Source organism: Pogoniulus pusillus, chromosome 6, assembly GCF_015220805.1.
Source record: "Pogoniulus pusillus isolate bPogPus1 chromosome 6, bPogPus1.pri, whole genome shotgun sequence".
Taxonomy (NCBI): domain Eukaryota; kingdom Metazoa; phylum Chordata; class Aves; order Piciformes; family Lybiidae; genus Pogoniulus; species Pogoniulus pusillus.
Window position 1 is genome coordinate 20,474,116 of NC_087269.1, and position 17,163 is coordinate 20,491,278.

At 41.7% G+C, this 17,163-nt stretch overlaps 1 protein-coding gene across 2 annotated transcripts; it reads left to right on the top strand.

Moving 5' to 3' along the window:
* Nucleotides 1–332: 332 nt before the first annotated feature.
* Nucleotides 333–16,336, top strand: RBP3 (retinol binding protein 3). Of its 2 annotated transcripts, XM_064145630.1 has the most exons (4): nt 333–3,380; nt 10,787–10,977; nt 13,938–14,080; nt 15,962–16,336. In XM_064145630.1, exons 1-4 carry the CDS (start codon nt 333–335, stop codon nt 16,288–16,290), a joined length of 3,711 nt encoding a protein of 1,236 aa, XP_064001700.1. In that variant the 3' UTR covers nt 16,291–16,336. The 2 variants fall into 2 exon arrangements, 1 of the variants encoding a protein (XP_064001700.1); XR_010302682.1 differs by lacking the exons at nt 333–3,380; nt 13,938–14,080; nt 15,962–16,336 and adding an exon at nt 10,478–10,686 and having other exon boundaries at nt 10,787–10,863.
* Nucleotides 16,337–17,163: the final 827 nt, after the last annotated feature.

The following is a 17,163-nucleotide window of genomic DNA, read 5'->3' on the forward strand; positions in this document are numbered from 1 at the left end:
AGCAGTTCATAACAGGAAATGCATTACCTTTTCAAAACAAGTAACTGCCAGAAAGATCTTCCTTGATGGTTGAAGTTTATTACAGTTTCATAAGAGGGCTGTGAAGTAGTAAGGAGCTGAACATCTTCTATTGGTGCACTTCAGATGATGCACTCCATTTTAATGAGATTAAAGGTTTAGTGCAGATAAAAGATTTTTATCTGGGCTGTGCCCCTGGATTCAACACAAGGATTTCAGCGTGGTTCACAGAGAGTCGTTGGAAAGCTACATTCATCCTGGTTGATAAGAGCTTATGACTTCTTTCCTTCTTTTTTATTCCACACAAAGATAAAATGATCAGGACACATTTCTTCCTGTTTTCAGCACTGATCATGTGCATCATACCAGCTGAGGAAATCTTTCAGCCGACTCTAGTGCTGGACATGGCTAAAGTCCTTCTGGATAACTACTGCTATCCTGAAAACCTGGTGGGAATGCAAGAAGCCATTGAACAAGCAATCAAGAGTGGGGAGATCCTGGACATCTCAGATCCAAAAATGCTGGCCAGTGTCTTGACAGCTGGAGTGCAAGGGGCTCTTAATGACCCAAGACTGGTGATTTCCTATGAGCCATCATCGCATGCAGGTCCCAAACAAGAAGCTGAGGCTTCCCCAACTCGTGAACAGTTGCTGAGTCTTATTGAGCATGTGGTTATGTATGACAAGCTGGAGGGCAACGTTGGCTACCTGAGAATTGATTATATCATAGGACAGGAAGTTGTGGAGAAAGTTGGAGCTTTTCTAGTGGACAAAGTGTGGAAGACACTGACAGAGACATCTGCCCTGGTGATTGATCTCCGTCACAGCACGGGGGGTCAGATTTCTGGTCTCCCCTTTATCATCTCATATTTGCATGAAGAAGACAAGTTGTTGCACGTCGAGACTGTATACAATCGGCCCTCCAACACCACCACAGAGATATGGACACTGCCAAAGGTGTTGGGAGAGAGATATAGCAAAGACAAGGATGTCATTGTTTTGATCAGCCACCATACCACAGGAGTGGCTGAAGATGTGGCTTACATACTCAAACACATGAACAGGGCTATCACTGTCGGGGAGAAGACTGCTGGGGGCTCACTGGACATCCAGAAGCTGCGTATTGGCCTCTCCAATTTCTATATGATGGTTCCTGTGTCACGATCTGTGAGCCCTTTGAGTGGGGGTGGACAGAGCTGGGAGGTGAGTGGGGTGGTGCCATCTGTGGCTACTGAGGCAGAACAAGCCTTGCAAAAATCCTTGGATATCCTGGCAGTGCGCAGAGCAGTGCCTGGCACCCTAAGCCACCTCACAAATATAATAAAGGACTACTACAGCTTAGTGGAGCGGGTGCCAGCGCTGCTGCGGCACCTTGCCACCTCTGACTTCTCTTCTGTGCAGTCAGCAGAGGACCTGGCCACCAAGCTCAACACTGACATGCAGACCTTATCCGAAGATCCTCGCTTGTTGGTTCGAGTCATGATGCCAGGTGAAATGGCTGCACCCCCAGCTGAGAAGCCCATTGCAGTGGCAGCTAGCTTACCTGACAACGAGCAACTGCTGCATGCCTTGGTGGATACTGTTTTTAAGGTGTCAGTGTTGCCAGGCAATGTTGGCTACATGCGCTTTGATGAGTTTGCAGATGCCTCTGTGCTTGCTAAGCTGGGACCTTACATTGTCCGCAAAGTGTGGGAGCCCCTCCAAAATACAGAGAACTTGATCATGGACCTACGATACAATCCTGGGGGGCCCTCCTCCTCTGCTGTGCCTGTGCTACTCTCCTATTTCCAAGATCCTGCCGCTGGCCCAGTCCATCTCTTCACAACCTACGACAGGCGCACCAATCACACACAGGAGCACAACAGCCAGGCAGAACTGCTGGGTCAGCCCTATGGCTCTCAGCGTGGCATCTACCTGCTCACCAGCCACCACACTGCCACAGCTGCTGAGGAGTTTGCTTACCTCATGCAGTCCCTGGGTCGTGCCACACTGATTGGTGAGATCACAGCAGGAAGCCTCTCACACACCCGCACCTTCCCTCTGCTGCAGCCTGAGCAGGGAATAACCTGTGGCCTAACTATCACAGTTCCTGTTATCACCTTCATTGACAACCATGGGGAAAGCTGGATGGGTGGAGGAGTTGTGCCTGATGCCATAGTGTTGGCTGAGGATGCACTGGAGAAGGCTGAAGAGGTGCTAGCTTTCCACAAGAACATGGGAGTACTTTTAGAGGGTACTGGGCAACTGCTTGAGGCTCACTATGCTATCCCAGAAGTGGCTGGTAAGGTCAGTGCTATGCTCAGCACCAAACGGGCTCAAGGAGGTTATCGATCAGCAGTAGACTTTGAGACATTGGCTTCTCAGCTTACCAGTGACTTGCAGGAGGCCTCAGGGGACCACCGGCTTCATGTCTTCCATAGCCATGTTGAACCAACACCAGAAGAACAGATTCCCAGCATGATACCCAGTCCTGAGGAGCTAAGCTACATCATTGAGGCACTCTTCAAAATCGAAGTATTGCCAGGCAATGTGGGCTACCTTCGCTTTGATATGATGGCTGAGGCAGAAACAGTGAAAGCCATTGGGCCCCAGCTGTTGCAGATGGTATGGAACAAGCTGGTGGACACTGATGCCATGATTATTGACATGAGGTACAACACAGGTGGCTACTCCACTGCCATCCCAATACTTTGTTCCTACTTCTTTGATCCTGAGCCTCGACAACACCTCTACACTGTCTTTGATCGTAGTACCTCCCACAGCACAGAGGTGTGGACTCTCCCCCAAGTCACTGGCAAGAGATATGGCTCTCTCAAGGATATCTACATCCTAACGAGCCATATGAGTGGCTCAGCAGCTGAAGCTTTCACTCGATCTATGAAGGATCTTCACCGGGCCACAGTTATTGGTGAGCCCACAGTAGGTGGTTCCCTGTCAGTGGGCATTTATCGTGTTGGTAACAGTTCCCTATATGCCTCCATCCCCAGCCAAGTGGTGCTCAGCCCAATCACTGGCAAAGTGTGGAGTGTGTCTGGAGTGGAGCCACACATCACCGTTCAGGCCAATGAAGCCATGGCTGTAGCTCAGCACATTGCCAACCTGCGTGCCCAGGTGCCACAGACACTGAAAACTGTGGGCAAGCTTGTAGCAGATAATTATGCCTTTGTGGACATTGGGACTGTTGTAGCATCCAACCTCACCAAGAACATCAACAAAGACAGTTATAAAAGGGTTACTTCAGAAGAGGAACTGGCCAGAACGGTGACTGCTGACTTGCAAGCTCTTTCTGGTGATGAGTACCTGAAATTATTCTACATCCCTGAACATGCCAAGGACAGCATCCCAGGAATCATGCCAAAACAGGTACAGTTCTCTTGTACCCAGCTATACTGAGGTCAGCTAGAATGGGAGCGCCAAGTCAGATACCTTATCAAGTTTCTAGCACATATCATAAACCCACCAGGATTTAGCTGTACTCAGATGAGAAGCTAGAGTCTGAGCAGGTTTTAGAGACTGAGATCTCTGACACTAAGGCGAGTCAGGGTAGTAGCTTGTCATAGTAGGTGGTAGCTCTGGTTGCGTGCATTTTGGGAATAGCCCTTAGGCTGTGAATCTCTTTCAGTTGCCATCTGCACAAGTAAATACTCAGGGCTTCACAGTTAGAGGGACGATACCTCAGTCTCTGTGATCTCTACTTCAGTGCTGTGGCTTTTCAAGCTGTAATGCAGACATTCACCAGTTACAAACCAAGTCTGTAATTTAAGAACAATTTGGTTGGACAGAGTAAATGCATGAAACCCACCAAACATGCAGCCACATACTTTTTAATGGATTTTTCTGTATAAAATGGTTGTACCTGACTTCTGTTATACCAGAAGAACAGGCAACTCCTTTGCTAGTGACAGTAGAAAGTTCACCTGATTGTATCTCATGCTCAGCATCAGACAGTTACCCAGTGACCTAGAAACACTTTGGAAGAAGTATCTGGGTGGAAGTTAAGTGAGCCCAGGGAGAAAATGATTTTTCATAATCTACTTTTTCCCTTGCTCTGTGGTTTGCATAACAGTCTGTGCTTTGTGCTGAGCCTGTGTATTTATACACTGTTCTTCCTTGGCAGTCTTTCTTGTTCATTGTTGTGCTTGAGGGAGCTCCCAGGAGCACTTGTTAAAATTCCACCCTCAAATTAAAGGGAGAGTTAGGATAACCTGATCTCTCGGGTGGATTTAGCTCTTTTCTGCCTACTGCTCTACCATGGCTGTCAGAGACTCCTCGTCTCCAGGGACTCATAAAATTACTTTTTGAAGAGAGTGCATATTCCTTTGCAATGAACCAAAGTATACCCAGTGTCAGGTAACTATTAAATGGTTCCTGGGGGAGGAAATCTGTGGTCTTCTACCCTCTGAAGATTTTGGCATGCATGATTTAAAGTAGGCATGACCTTTGTGATATTATCTCCAACAAGAAGGTCAGGAACAAAGTCTAAGCACTGCTAAGGGAAGGCAGTTATTTCAAATTTGTTAGCCAAGAGATGCTGCCCCCTTTAAGCTTAAATAGAAATCATTAAATTGTTTTTCTATTCCATCACTCTCTTTCCCTCCTACACTTGCTGGGTGTAGAAAGCTCCACTCTAAGAACATTTTTGCTAGATCTTGCTGCTAAATTGTTAGCAACAAGTCAGCATACGTCATGACTTCTCACTCTACAAAGAGGATCTATATTGCAAGTTAGTCACTGTTCTGTTTTCACTTATTCAAACGTTATTTACTTTATTCAGAGCCTGAATGTTGAGAACAGGATGTATCGCATCTGGTACGTGATGAGAAATTCTGATTCTGATAGCACTAGTGAGGAAATGCTATTACACTAATTGCTGCTTCTGTTTAGTTCAGTTATTTGTCAACCAAATAAATGGAAGAGGCTGGGGATGCATCCATAAGAGTAAAATCATATCAGTGTGGATGCAAATCAGGACAAACGTGAGGTTTGTTCAAGGCAAAATAATATATAAACAGCAGAAGTGAAGCATAGGTCTCTTGTGAAGCTAAAATTGTTTCCAAAGGCATATGCATTGCCTCATAGTGCTTGAGGAAACTGGGAGGCAGAGGGACAAGAGAGCTGTCTTAAGGCATTAAAGAGAGAAAAGAAGCTGAGTGAACAGAGGCACTGAAGTAAAGGCTTTTACTTGTAATAGAGGTAAAAGAAAATGTAGCTATTCCTCAGAGCACTGGGCAGCAAGAGTACCTTCATTTCCTGCTTTGCTTTTGCAGAGTCAAGCGGCATATTATGTGCAGAACATTTCAGGAATACCTCATACCACTACCCCAGAAAGCAGATACCTTAAGATTACAGTGAAGCTTATATGATAGCACTAATTGCATTCTTAAATATTTTTTTAGCATTCCTACAGATGGACATAGTGGCTCTTTTACTCTGTATCACATTCATTCCTCAAAAGCTGAAGAGATAGGTTTTCTCTATGTGCTATCTACCTTCCAAGTCACTCTCTCCCTCAACAGTGGGATTTTCTTGATAATGACCTTGACAGTGAAGCAATTCCAGCACAATTAAATGAAAGCAATGATGACTAACTGCAAGAAGGATGGGATGGGACATAAGAGACAGAAAAGTGAAATGCACGTAGACCTTTGCATCTGCTACACTAGAAGAGCTGCTGAAGCATAATACTAGGTAGTGAATATGTCTCCTCTATGCCAGCTGCAAGGTCAATTCTAGCCAGAGCTAGAATTGCATAAATGCCACTTACCAAAGTCAGACTTCCCAGAGGCAAACGTTGTATAGATTGTTTGTAATTTAGAAATTAGCATTTTGCTCATAAGGCAGAGCTCTGTAAGCCTGCTGATGTGCAGTTCAGTAAGCCCTACATCTTATTTTCCATTTGCCTCTCTCCTTCCAGTCATACCTCCCTTTCCATACTGAAAGTTCATGAATATCTGAGTATTGTAAAGAAGCTATGAAAGAACTGATGCATGGTTTCAACAAAGTTGTTATGTCAGTTTTAAGTAATGAGTCTCCCTGAGTGACTCTTTTGGCCCCTTGATAATATCAAAATACTTTTAATGCAGTGTTCACATGTAAGAGAGTCTTTACATTACTATTTTAGATAAGTAGCTGAAAATTATTATCAGAGTGAAAGATAAAAATGAGTTCTTTATAAAAAGAAATTATTCCTTCTTTTCCCAGACAAATAATGTGTATAGCAGAGTGTTGTGCTTGATTATGTCCTTCCATTAATGAGTGAAATCAAAATACTCAGCCTTGAAGTGACAAAATAGACAATCAAATTGCTACATCTCTTGCTAAGAGGTGAGAGGAAAATGTTGTGGGTTCATACAATGCTGACTTGTATCAACATAACCACTGTAAAGTCGGTGTGGAATTATACAGGTTTATGAAAGCCAAAAAAGACACATGTTTAACTCTCATTGACTCACGACCATTTGCAATTCATTCTTGTTTCTTGTATTTGGTGCAGAAAGAAATATGACATTTGGTTAATCAGTTTTGCTCTTTTCATAGCTCCTTTCATCCTCTGATCCTGATACTCAAGTTCAGTGCAGCTACATTTGCAGTTACAATCCCATTAAAGAGAATGATTTAGGCTGATTTTTTTTCTCCATTGTCATTAATATTACAGTATATTTTAAGAACTTTCAATGGGGTTTGGATGAAAATAAAAATTTAGCCATGAATTATGTTTCCAAATTTTGCTTTCACCTGTAATCTTCCAGGGCATTGACTAGAAAATAGCTGCTCACTAGCTTGCAATGAGTATGTTACAAGAAGGCCCTTCGCGAGGTGAAAGTACAGCTTCTCACTCTGCCCTGTACATTCTCAATGTGGACTGGGATCCTTAACCTCTTCTATCTCTTTTCAGTGCACCATCACCGAGGGTTTCATATCCTTCTTGTGATAAACTCTCAATCCTGGCTCTCTTGGTACATTGAAGGGCAGGATTAGGATTCAAAGCTACAGTTCTAGGTGGCAGGGAATGGAGAAAAAATCAGTAAAAAGCCAGATGAGGCTAAATAAGAATACATGCAGGGTTCTTACAGTTTCTAGGGTGATAGCAACTGATTGCACAGCTTTAGAAGTCAGACAGCTTGTTTTGGGCAAGTCCTGTGAAAAAATATATGCACTCTCTGAAGTTCATAAGATGAACATAAGATGGTCTAGTTGACTGGATAGGGCTGGGTGATAGGTTGGACTGGATGATCTTGGAGGTCTCTTCCAACCTGGTTGATTCTATGATTCTATGATTCTATGATTCTAACACAAGTCAGTACAATCAAGCTGCTACAGTTAATTGTCAAACTCGAATGGATAAGGAGGGATATAATCAATAAGAAATGCAAACTCTTCCACTACATTCAGCTAGAGTATACTATGTACGGTGCTGTGCAATGTTTTCCTGGAAAGAAAGTGGCTCAACTAGGGAGATAGCATAAGAGAGGAATAGGCATAGGCTGAATAAGAGTCATCTGGAGAAAGTTTTAAAGGTTTTAGTTGTTTATTCCAGAGAGCAGAAAACTGAGAGGAGATGTGAAAACAGTCTTCAGATAACGTAAGAGGCCGTTTCAAATATGAAGGAATAATCTGTTCCCTTGTCTGTGGTAAATAGTCCAAGAAGCAATGCACTTAATTTGTAGAAAGTAGTGAACTCTGTTTACACTAGACTCTAAAAACATCTAGTGACGTACTAGACTGGATTGCCTGGAAGTCAGTCAGTAATATGGGTACTTTTAAGAGCAAGTGAGAATCAGCTGTCAGGGATATAGCTGATCCTGCTCAGTCCTTGAGCTGGAGGACCTACTAGGGTAGATTATTCCACTCTATCCCATCCCAGGAGGGTACACAAGGAACCCAAATGTTCTTTTAAGAAAGAAGGACACAACCCTACCATCCAGCCCCAAAATCTCATGGCTGTTAAACCAGTCTCAGGATCTGCAATGTTACAAGGGTACTGGCTGATAATATTCTAACAGCTGGCAGGTGACAGCACTAGCAATCTTAGTGGAAATCAGTGTCACGTTACTACAGTGCTCAGCACAAAATTAACTGTGAAAATGCAGTTTCCATCTAAAATAGACAAAACAATTAGGAGACAGGGGAAAGGGGAGAAAAGAGGGAACAGGCACAATTGGAAAAGTAGTTTGCCCAAGATGGGACTATGTGTCAGTAGCAAAATCAGGGATGAAACTCCATGCATGAGTCTTAGGGCAGCATTCTAGGTCCTATTTTATGTCACATCACTTGCTCCAATTAGGCCACTCATGTAAGAAAACCACAAAATAGGTCTGGAGACCATATATAGTTAATGAAAAAATTATTCTTCTTTGGCATAAGTGCTGTTAGCTTGGAGGCTCTTTAGTATAGCCACATTGTTTATAGTGTTCTTTCTGAGGCACCTGAGGGTTTATATTTAACATCAAACCATTTGTATGTAAACATTGCCTCGGCTGAGCAGGAGTATCTTACTTTCAGCTGCATCCTGTTCCACTTGCCCTTGGCCTGCAAAAAGAGGTCTGCCTTCCAAACAAGAGGACTCTGTAGCTTTTCTAAAGCTAGACTTATCTCCTTAGGTACCAAGAGCACATGGCTGATATGCCAGTGTCATGAAGCTGCAGTTTTCTGGGACAGCAACTCTGTGCTGTGAGTCCCAGCCTCCTTACCTCTTTTGCTTAAAAATTAAGAGGCTTTCCCCATTCCCTGAAAATTACATTTGGAGTGCTTTTCATCTGACTTCTGGTGTTAGCACCTCTAGAATTTTTTTTTCATATTTTTTCCTGTAGCCATGAAGACAAAGAAGAGTTTCTTTGAGATTCTTTCATATTCGTTTTACTCTATGGGATGTGAGACTTAAGGAACAGTTTGCCCACCTTAAAGTCTATAATGAATTTGGAGTCATTAGCAACACTGCTAGCAAGTACTGAACTCCTCAATGTACAAATATGTGATGCAGCACAGTAAAACAAGTAGAAAAAAGAACATCTCCAGACATAGACAGAAAGGATATTCTTAATCAACATGCTTATGGGTATGCATATAACAATTACTGCTAGATACAGAGCTAAGAAATCTGTGTGTTCACTTAAAATATCATTAGCAAGTGGCTGTAACACATCAATTTTATTTGTAGATATTACCAATGAGTGATGACTTTTTTCTCCTGGGGCTACCAGTACCTCTGAACTAGATACAAGCTCTGTCAGAACAATGCAATGCATGCTGGATATATTCTTCAAAACTGTGGTTTGATAATCAAAGTACAGTGGGCAGATCAAGTAGCATTGCTGTCACTGGGAAGTGGATTAGAAATGACAAACTCGGTAGTGCTGGACAGATATGTTTACTTTGTAGATAGAATGGTTATTTTCACAAGGTACATTGAGAAGGAAGGGTACACAGCAGGACACAGCACAGCTTGCTCTTGCCATCAGACTAACAACTACTGGCTGACAGGGCTTTTCAATTAATGTTTCAGATTTTGGCACTGAATGATGAAGAAGCCCAGGATAGACAGAACTGTGGTATAGTGGGTAATTTTCCCCCAGGTAAATGAGGAGAAGCACTTTAGTGCTTGAGCTGTGACAAATATTGCTGCATTCACACACCTTGGAAAGCCACTTTCTGTTATGGCAAATCTACTTTTGACAGGAGTGCAACCCCAGGCCAGAGCACTGCGTGTAGGGCAGGAGATTGCCTGCTCCTCTACAGCTGCAGAAAGCCCAAATGACTCCAGATTTCTGTGGCATATCGCATGGTAGGAGAGTACTTTTTAGAACATGGCTGATTTCAGACTCATTCTTTCAGCTGCAAAAGTACAGATTATCTGGGGCTGAGCTATAGCAGAGGAGAAATGATTAAAAAGCAAGTATAAAATAATTTTCACAGCAACTCTGAGGAGAAAAGGACAATGTGCTGAAGGTCATGGAATTCATATGTATCCCAAAGCCTTATCTCTTTAAGCTGAAGGAGAATCTTCCATTTTCTGACACATGCATGGAGAACAGAAGTTTAGCAACTGGAGCAGGCTATGGCTCAATGCATGCAAGGGTTACTAGCATAATTGTTTTAGTTTACTACACATTGCAATTACAAAATTATTGCTTTTTAATAACATAAGCTAAACAAATTTAAATTAATCACAGCCTAACATGTGAGACTCCAGGCACATGCCACTATATAAGAGATTTAACATGTCTGCCTCATGAGTATCCCAGCACATGCCCAATACATCAGGTTTCTTACTGTCACGGGGACTGGGTCATTAAGAACGTCTGAGGCCTTCCTTACCTGTAGCCAGCAGCTGTTTGTCAGCTGAGGCAAATCAAGAGATTACAAAATCTCGAGTGCCTTATTAGAAAGAACTGCTAAAGCAAACAAGTAGGCTTGCATGTCAGGCCTGGGACAGTGGCCTGTGCTGGAGGCTGAGAAAAGGCTCTGGTAGCCTTCTTAGCCTCTTTGATCCAAGGAAATTCTGGTATTTTTGAAAAATAAACCAAACCCTGGCAAATAGGTGCCTCATCCAGATCCTGTGAAAGCACCCTGCACTGGGCAAACAATGCAGCAGCCAATTCCAATCTATGTTTAATATACAAAAATCTTACTATCTTTTGTTATGTTCTTCAAACATGGTCACATTCCTCACGTATGTCCCACTAAACCTGACCCACATATTTCTTTTTAAATCTTATGCCAAGTTATCGGTGCCAGCAAATGATTTATTTTGTTTTTCCAAATTCTTTCAGATGCCTTCCCCAGAAGTATTTGAAGACCTGATTAAATTTTCATTCCATACAAATGTATTTGAAAACAACATCGGCTATCTGAGATTTGATATGTTTGGAGATTGTGAACTTCTAACCCAGGTGTCCGACCTACTGGTAGAACATGTTTGGAAGAAAATTGTTCACACAGATGCATTAATCATAGACATGAGGTAAACCTTTGAGTGGCAAATAACCAAAGCTCTTTCAAAACAGCATTTTTATTTGTAACAGTGAATTGGCTTTACGTGGCTTACCGTCTTGTTTACAGGCTAAAGTCGCTGGGATTAAATGAGAAAAGGAAAACAGCCAAGGAAAACAATAACAGTCTAGAAGTATATCTCAAGATAAATCATACCATCACTTGAGATGTTTAGAACTAAATAGGCAAATTTAGGGACTATGTTGCAGAACACAATCCTCAATGTCACATCTGTTTTCTTTCTCTGATTCCTTTCTATTCTAACTCTGCATGTGCTTTGTATTTATTGATCATGTAAATGCCTTAATTAAATCTACTGCAGGCAGTGATCAAATGATTGAACAGTCAAAAAAAAACCAAAACAGGCTATGACAAGCTGTATTACAGCACTTAATCTGCTATACCCGAAGTGTTAATTAATGAGATAATGATCATGAGTCCTCCTGTACACTGGCACAGAAAGTTGGCATAAAGGTACTTTTAGCAATCCTAGATCCTGCTGCACCAAGCTACAGTATCATATGCCTGCACTCTATTGGACATTCCAGTGTGTCAAAAGTGCTGCAAATCTTAGGAGGCAGAAGATGACATCCATTCTTTGCCAGAGATGATGACTATCACCAATGTACATTTTGCATAGAATATTTAGGTAAATTATTCCCTTGGCTTAGTCCAGTTTTTGGTTTGTGAGGTCAGAACACTACAAGTATCAACTAAAGAAAAGAATGCCATTGTAAGAACTTGTTTTTAATGCTGGAACCATTTATGTCCATTGCCACCATGCAGCTCTCAGTATTTGGCAATGTTAATATTCTTCTGGGATTTGCAGTACAGCTTCATAGAATGGTTTGGGTTGGGGCTTCCAAAGGTCATCTATTCCAACCACTGTGCATTGCGAAGAGACATCGTGTACAGAAAAGATGAGCATGGCAATGAGAGCAGAGAGAGAGATCTCATTATGTGAGCACAGAAAAGCCAGGGCAGCCATCAATAAAACTCACCCTTTACTGAATTCAAATCCAGCAAAGGCATCATGATCTTCCAAAAGACTTGAGACAGCACTGGGACTTTTCTTTCTTGCCCTGGTTTTCTTCCAAGCTAAAAGTCATATTAGAGCCAGGAGCAATAAAACAGGAAAGGTAAAATCATGTCCCAGGTAACAAATGATCTCATTATAGTTCTTTTCTTGTGTTGCTTTGAGATAAATTATTTTTGTATTTAATGCATTTCTAGCCCTTTGAGTGCACACAAAAGTCCCAGCCTTTGAAGACATATGAAAAAGAACCCCAAACATTTTACCTTTTCAAATTTTCCCTAAACCAGTCTTATGATTTTACAGTAAGGCAAATAATTTCAATTTTGAATGGGATTAACCATAATGAATAATGTTTCTCATCTTACAAATTTCCCTCCCTGGAACAGCTGGGACATTCATGAATGTCATATTTTTATAATTTCATTTTTGCATGGGATTATTATCTATAATGCAAAATGTCTGTCATCTTAATACTTTCCCTCTGAGAAACAGCTGTGCCACTCATCAACTTCATATTTTTTAACTTCACAGCACTAAGTTGAGACACTGATAAACTAAAGAGCTTCCATAATGTCACACAAGAATCCTGTAATTAAGTACTTGTCTCTAAAGGTTAAGCTAAAATTCTAGCATCTGCTCAGTCATTATTACTGACTAAAGTTTCTGCAGTTTCACTATCTGCAGGAGAGTCTCAGGAAGAGTCCTTCTTGCTCTAGCTTCTATTGCTCTAGCAGCTTGCTTGCCACTCATTTCAGCCATGATAGCAGCTGCATGAAACCTAGGTCTATTGGGTCTCACTGCCTCCTGGAGTGTGCAGCAGAAGCAGGACCTCTTGGCACCACGTCACTGTCTAGGACACACTAAAAGGGCTTATTTTAGTTCTAGCCATTCGCAGTGTGAATTCAGCATACAGTTCCCAAATGCTTCAGAGCAGAGAGACACCTTCACTCTTTGGAACAGGGGCCTCACAGATTGTCTAATCCTTTTCTGGAACTGGGAGTGGAAAAAAAAGACAAGACCAAAACCAAAAGCCAAAACCACCCTTAGTTGTGGACTGGAATGAACAAAACCCACTTTCTAGCAGGTATTTGCTAGAACGTCTCTGCCAAGCACTCCTAATATCACATGCAGGAAAGCACCATATCTATCTCCCACTGGTGAGCAAAGCACAAACATTTGCAGTGCTGTATTCACTAATATTAGTGAAAAATGACAAATAAAAATAATTTCACATTCCATTGTGTGCATTCCTAGCAGAGGCTGTCCAATGACACTTAGACTGCTCAGTGAATTTAATCTTCAGAGGCTGATATGAAACTAAACCACAGCCAACATTTTCAAACGTGACTGTCCTAAATGAAGCAGCTATAGACACAGAAAGAAAAGGCCTGAGCTTGTGCAGTGCCAAACACCAAACATTTTCACTGTGTGCCACAGGAAATAAGAACATTACAGTTCTGCAAATATATGCTGCTTAAACTGGAAACTATATTTAGACACTAGACTTCAGTTATAGACTCACTCTGTCTTTATCAGTAACAGGACAGGTTATTCAGCCTAGAAGAATAACAAGAAGCTGATGTTTCTCTGAGATTAAGAGCTTTTGCTTTCTTTCTGATTTTTTCCAGGTGCAATCAAGAAAAAAAAAATCAACCATTCAGTTTTATGTTTGCTTTTGAAGTCACTTGTGGACAATAAGAGTCCAAAGCCCTCAGACAGGATTTTGTTTCTCTGATAAACATGCAAATGCTGATAGGGAAGAACTAATGTAAATACATCAAGATATAACCATAAGCCTGTTTAGTACAGCTGTTAAGGAGCAATACCTGGAAGGGAGATTTACTGTCTGCCACAAATTTTCAATTGTTTCCTTAATACATTTGATTTTTGAAAAGGTACAATGTTGGAGGCTCCACCACTTCTGTAGCAATCCTGTGTTCATACTTCTTTGATGAAGGACATCAAATTCTCTTGGACAAAGTTTACGACAGACCCAGTGACTCAGTAAAGGAAGTATGGACCCAGACAAAGCTCAAAGGTAAAATGTCAATTTCTTTTTTCTGTAGCTTTTCATTTCAGAAATCCCTCCTTGAGTACTTTAAAGTGGGCTATTAGAAACTACAAGTCATTTGGTAAAAGCACCTGCCACAATTAGCTCAAGCTCTTCAGAGAATGTAACAAAAAAATCTACATTTCAGCCATGTCCCCTCAATGCAGTCAATAAATAACAATTTATCACTCCTAGGACTGGGGTTATGTTAGGCACAGAAGTCTGCACACTGGTTCCCAGAAGTTTAGCTGAATACTGTGTTCAGCAGTTGTCATTTGTTTCTTTTGAAAGTTGTTGAAAACAAAAACAAGTCCTGTGCTGCTTAGACCTCTAGTAATATGTCTTCCAATACTCACACATTGTTTTGCATGCAGTTCCTCGCTTTTATCTGTGGAATCCACTATTTCAGTGGATGTAAGCACCCACAGTATCACAGTTTGTCCACAGAACACAAGGGAGGAAGAAAAGCACTAAATTTTGCATATCTGAGTCAGTTTGGCAAGGTATTGCACACACACTCTCCCCACGCACCCTGCCTTGCTGTCCATGAAAGTTGAAAGGATGCTGCAACGTGTAGAAATAGACTTCTTCAGTGCTCATACAGTGCAATTAGAATGCTAAGAAGGCTTAAACATTGGGTCTAATTATTTTGCCCTTTAAAGCTGAGACAGTGCTAAAGAAAGGTGTCACAATGGTGTCTGCAATTATTGGCTTGGAACATGTTGAAATAGTTAAACTTTGTCAAAGGCTGCAGGGTCCATCTATTTTTCCAGGAAGTGAGAGGTGGGCTGTGCTAAGGGATTTGATTACTATGGACACATTCCAGTTCCCATCAAAGAGAGCAGGCAGACTCATATTAACTTCAAAGGAGCTGGATCTGGTCCTGTATTTTTATATATACATATATATATATACACATGTGTGTGTATACTGTGAAAAGGATCTTCTAATGGATATTACATCTATAGTGAAATAAGAAGAGTAAAGATGGTGTGAAAATTAATTACCATCCTACTGGTCCCTCTCTTACAGTTAAGCTTTAAAATTGTATGTCATATTGTAACTTACTTAAAGAATTACATTTTCAGAGCAGTTTAGAGTAGTTGTCAAGTTATCAAACCCCAGTTATATGAAGCACTGGCCATTACGTAGAAACTAAGCTGTCAAAAAGCTGATGTGTTCAGATACACTGAAAATCAAGTGCAAAAAAAACCCCTAGTCCTGTCAGCTATTTGTGTAAGAAAATGAGATAATTTGGTTCATATCCTAATAATAAAAGAGTATTTGTTAAAAGGTTTGGGACAAAGGCCAGGTAACAGCTTCCATTTACAGACTATGAAACTCCTGTGGGAAACCACTATAATTAACATTTCGTATAAGGCTGCCTACATAGTTTGCAGACCAAGCTCTAGGACAGCCATGTTTCTACAGCACAAACGAGAGTGAAACTGAAGGTGGTGCTGGCAGAGCTTTGAGTATTCCTTTTGGAGCAGAGGAAAAAGTCACATTCCTTACCTGCATAAACCACTCGTCTTTTGGGGATCCAGAGCTCCTATATAAGACAAAGGCACAGAAGAGCCAGCAGTAGTAACTATCATCTGCTCTCCCAGATGATGGAGCTCATAACTAGAAATTAATGGCACAAGAGGTCTACATAGGGTGACAGGGTTTACAGTATAAAAGCTGGATTAGTGTAAAAAGTACTTTGATACCATCAAAAGTACAAAGTAATTTTCCAAACTTCTTGTTGATGTTATCTTTATTGTTAATGCCACATAAAATGTGCTGTGTCTTGGCTTCTCTTGCTGTTCTATGCATGTAAGTGCCTGAAAATGGACCATGTCTGATGCTTTTTGTCCTATCTGGCAGGGGAGAGGTATGGCTCTCAGAAAGGTCTAATAATCCTTACCAGTGCTGTGACAGCTGGGGCTGCTGAAGAGTTTGTGTACATAATGAAGAGACTGGGAAGAGCTCTCATCATTGGGGAACAGACCAGTGGTGGCTGTCATTCCCCACAGACATATCAAGTAGATGATACTAACTTCTACATCGTCATCCCTACCTCCAGATCAGTGGCTTCTGCAGAAAGCATTTCCTGGGAAGGGAAAGGGGTGCCTCCTCACATGGAAACACCAGCTGAAACGGCACTTATCAAGGCAAAGGAGATGTTCAGTGCTCACCTGCACAGCTCTAGATAGCCCAGTGGTGGAATGTGGCCCCAGTTCTTAGGGAAAGCAAGCTACCTGCCCAAATGTAAACCCTAGAAAGGAGTGGAAACTTCATTTCGGTCTCTATAGCCAGTGATTAGTTCCTTGCACATAGCTCAAAGCAAATCCCCTTTCAGCATGCTTTCTTTTTTCACCCAGTTCAGTAGAACTCAGGTCTTTCTGGGCATGGTTGGGATATGGACAGTTTGCTGGGATTTCTGGATTCCTCTCTCATGGTCAGATGCAAAAGTTACTTGTCGTAGTATCCGGGTTTTTTTTTAAGGTTTAACTCCAAATCACAGATCTCCTTCAGGCCCTTAGAAAATCTCAGCTGTCAGTATTGAAGGCATGTATATCACCCACCTCAAAGCATTTATGCAAAGATGGAAAAGGCACCTCTGCTCCTTTGAGAACTCTATATGTTCCTATTTGTACATCTGAAAGAAGAATTACAGTAGTCTGGAGTCTGTTTTCCAATCTGCAAGAGCTAAATTGAGTCCCTTCTCAATTGGATCAGTTAGATGTATCCAAAATTCTGGGCAAGCCTGTCAGGATTGCCCAGTCATGCCGTTTTAGTGCATGCCTGCTTCGCCCCTGGTTTCTGTTAGAGGGAGGAGGAATGAGCAGGAGAAAGGCAGTACTTAACTCTTTCACCCAGGGTTCAGCTGATTCAGGGAAAAGAATCACACCTTTTTACTTAAGGCTAAAACCAAATACCTGTCCTGAAGAAAGCAGAGAAATAATCCTCTGCAACCTGCTAAGAAGGGTAGTTTATTCCAGGGCAACTAACAGTTACTGAGATGAGCTTAATCAATGTACAACATTGCATGTCTTTCTTACAATACTTATCTCACCATCTGTCTG

Bases quoted from the DNA above. Each gene is read 5' to 3' on its own strand.
- RBP3 (XM_064145630.1), top strand. From the start codon at position 333: ATGATCAGGACACATTTCTTCCTGTTTTCAGCACTGATCATGTGCATC. The intron at 3,381-10,786 runs GTACAGTTCTCT...AAATTCTTTCAG, and splicing joins CAGGAATCATGCCAAAACAG to ATGCCTTCCCCAGAAGTATT. The intron at 10,978-13,937 runs GTAAACCTTTGA...ATTTTTGAAAAG, and splicing joins GCATTAATCATAGACATGAG to GTACAATGTTGGAGGCTCCA.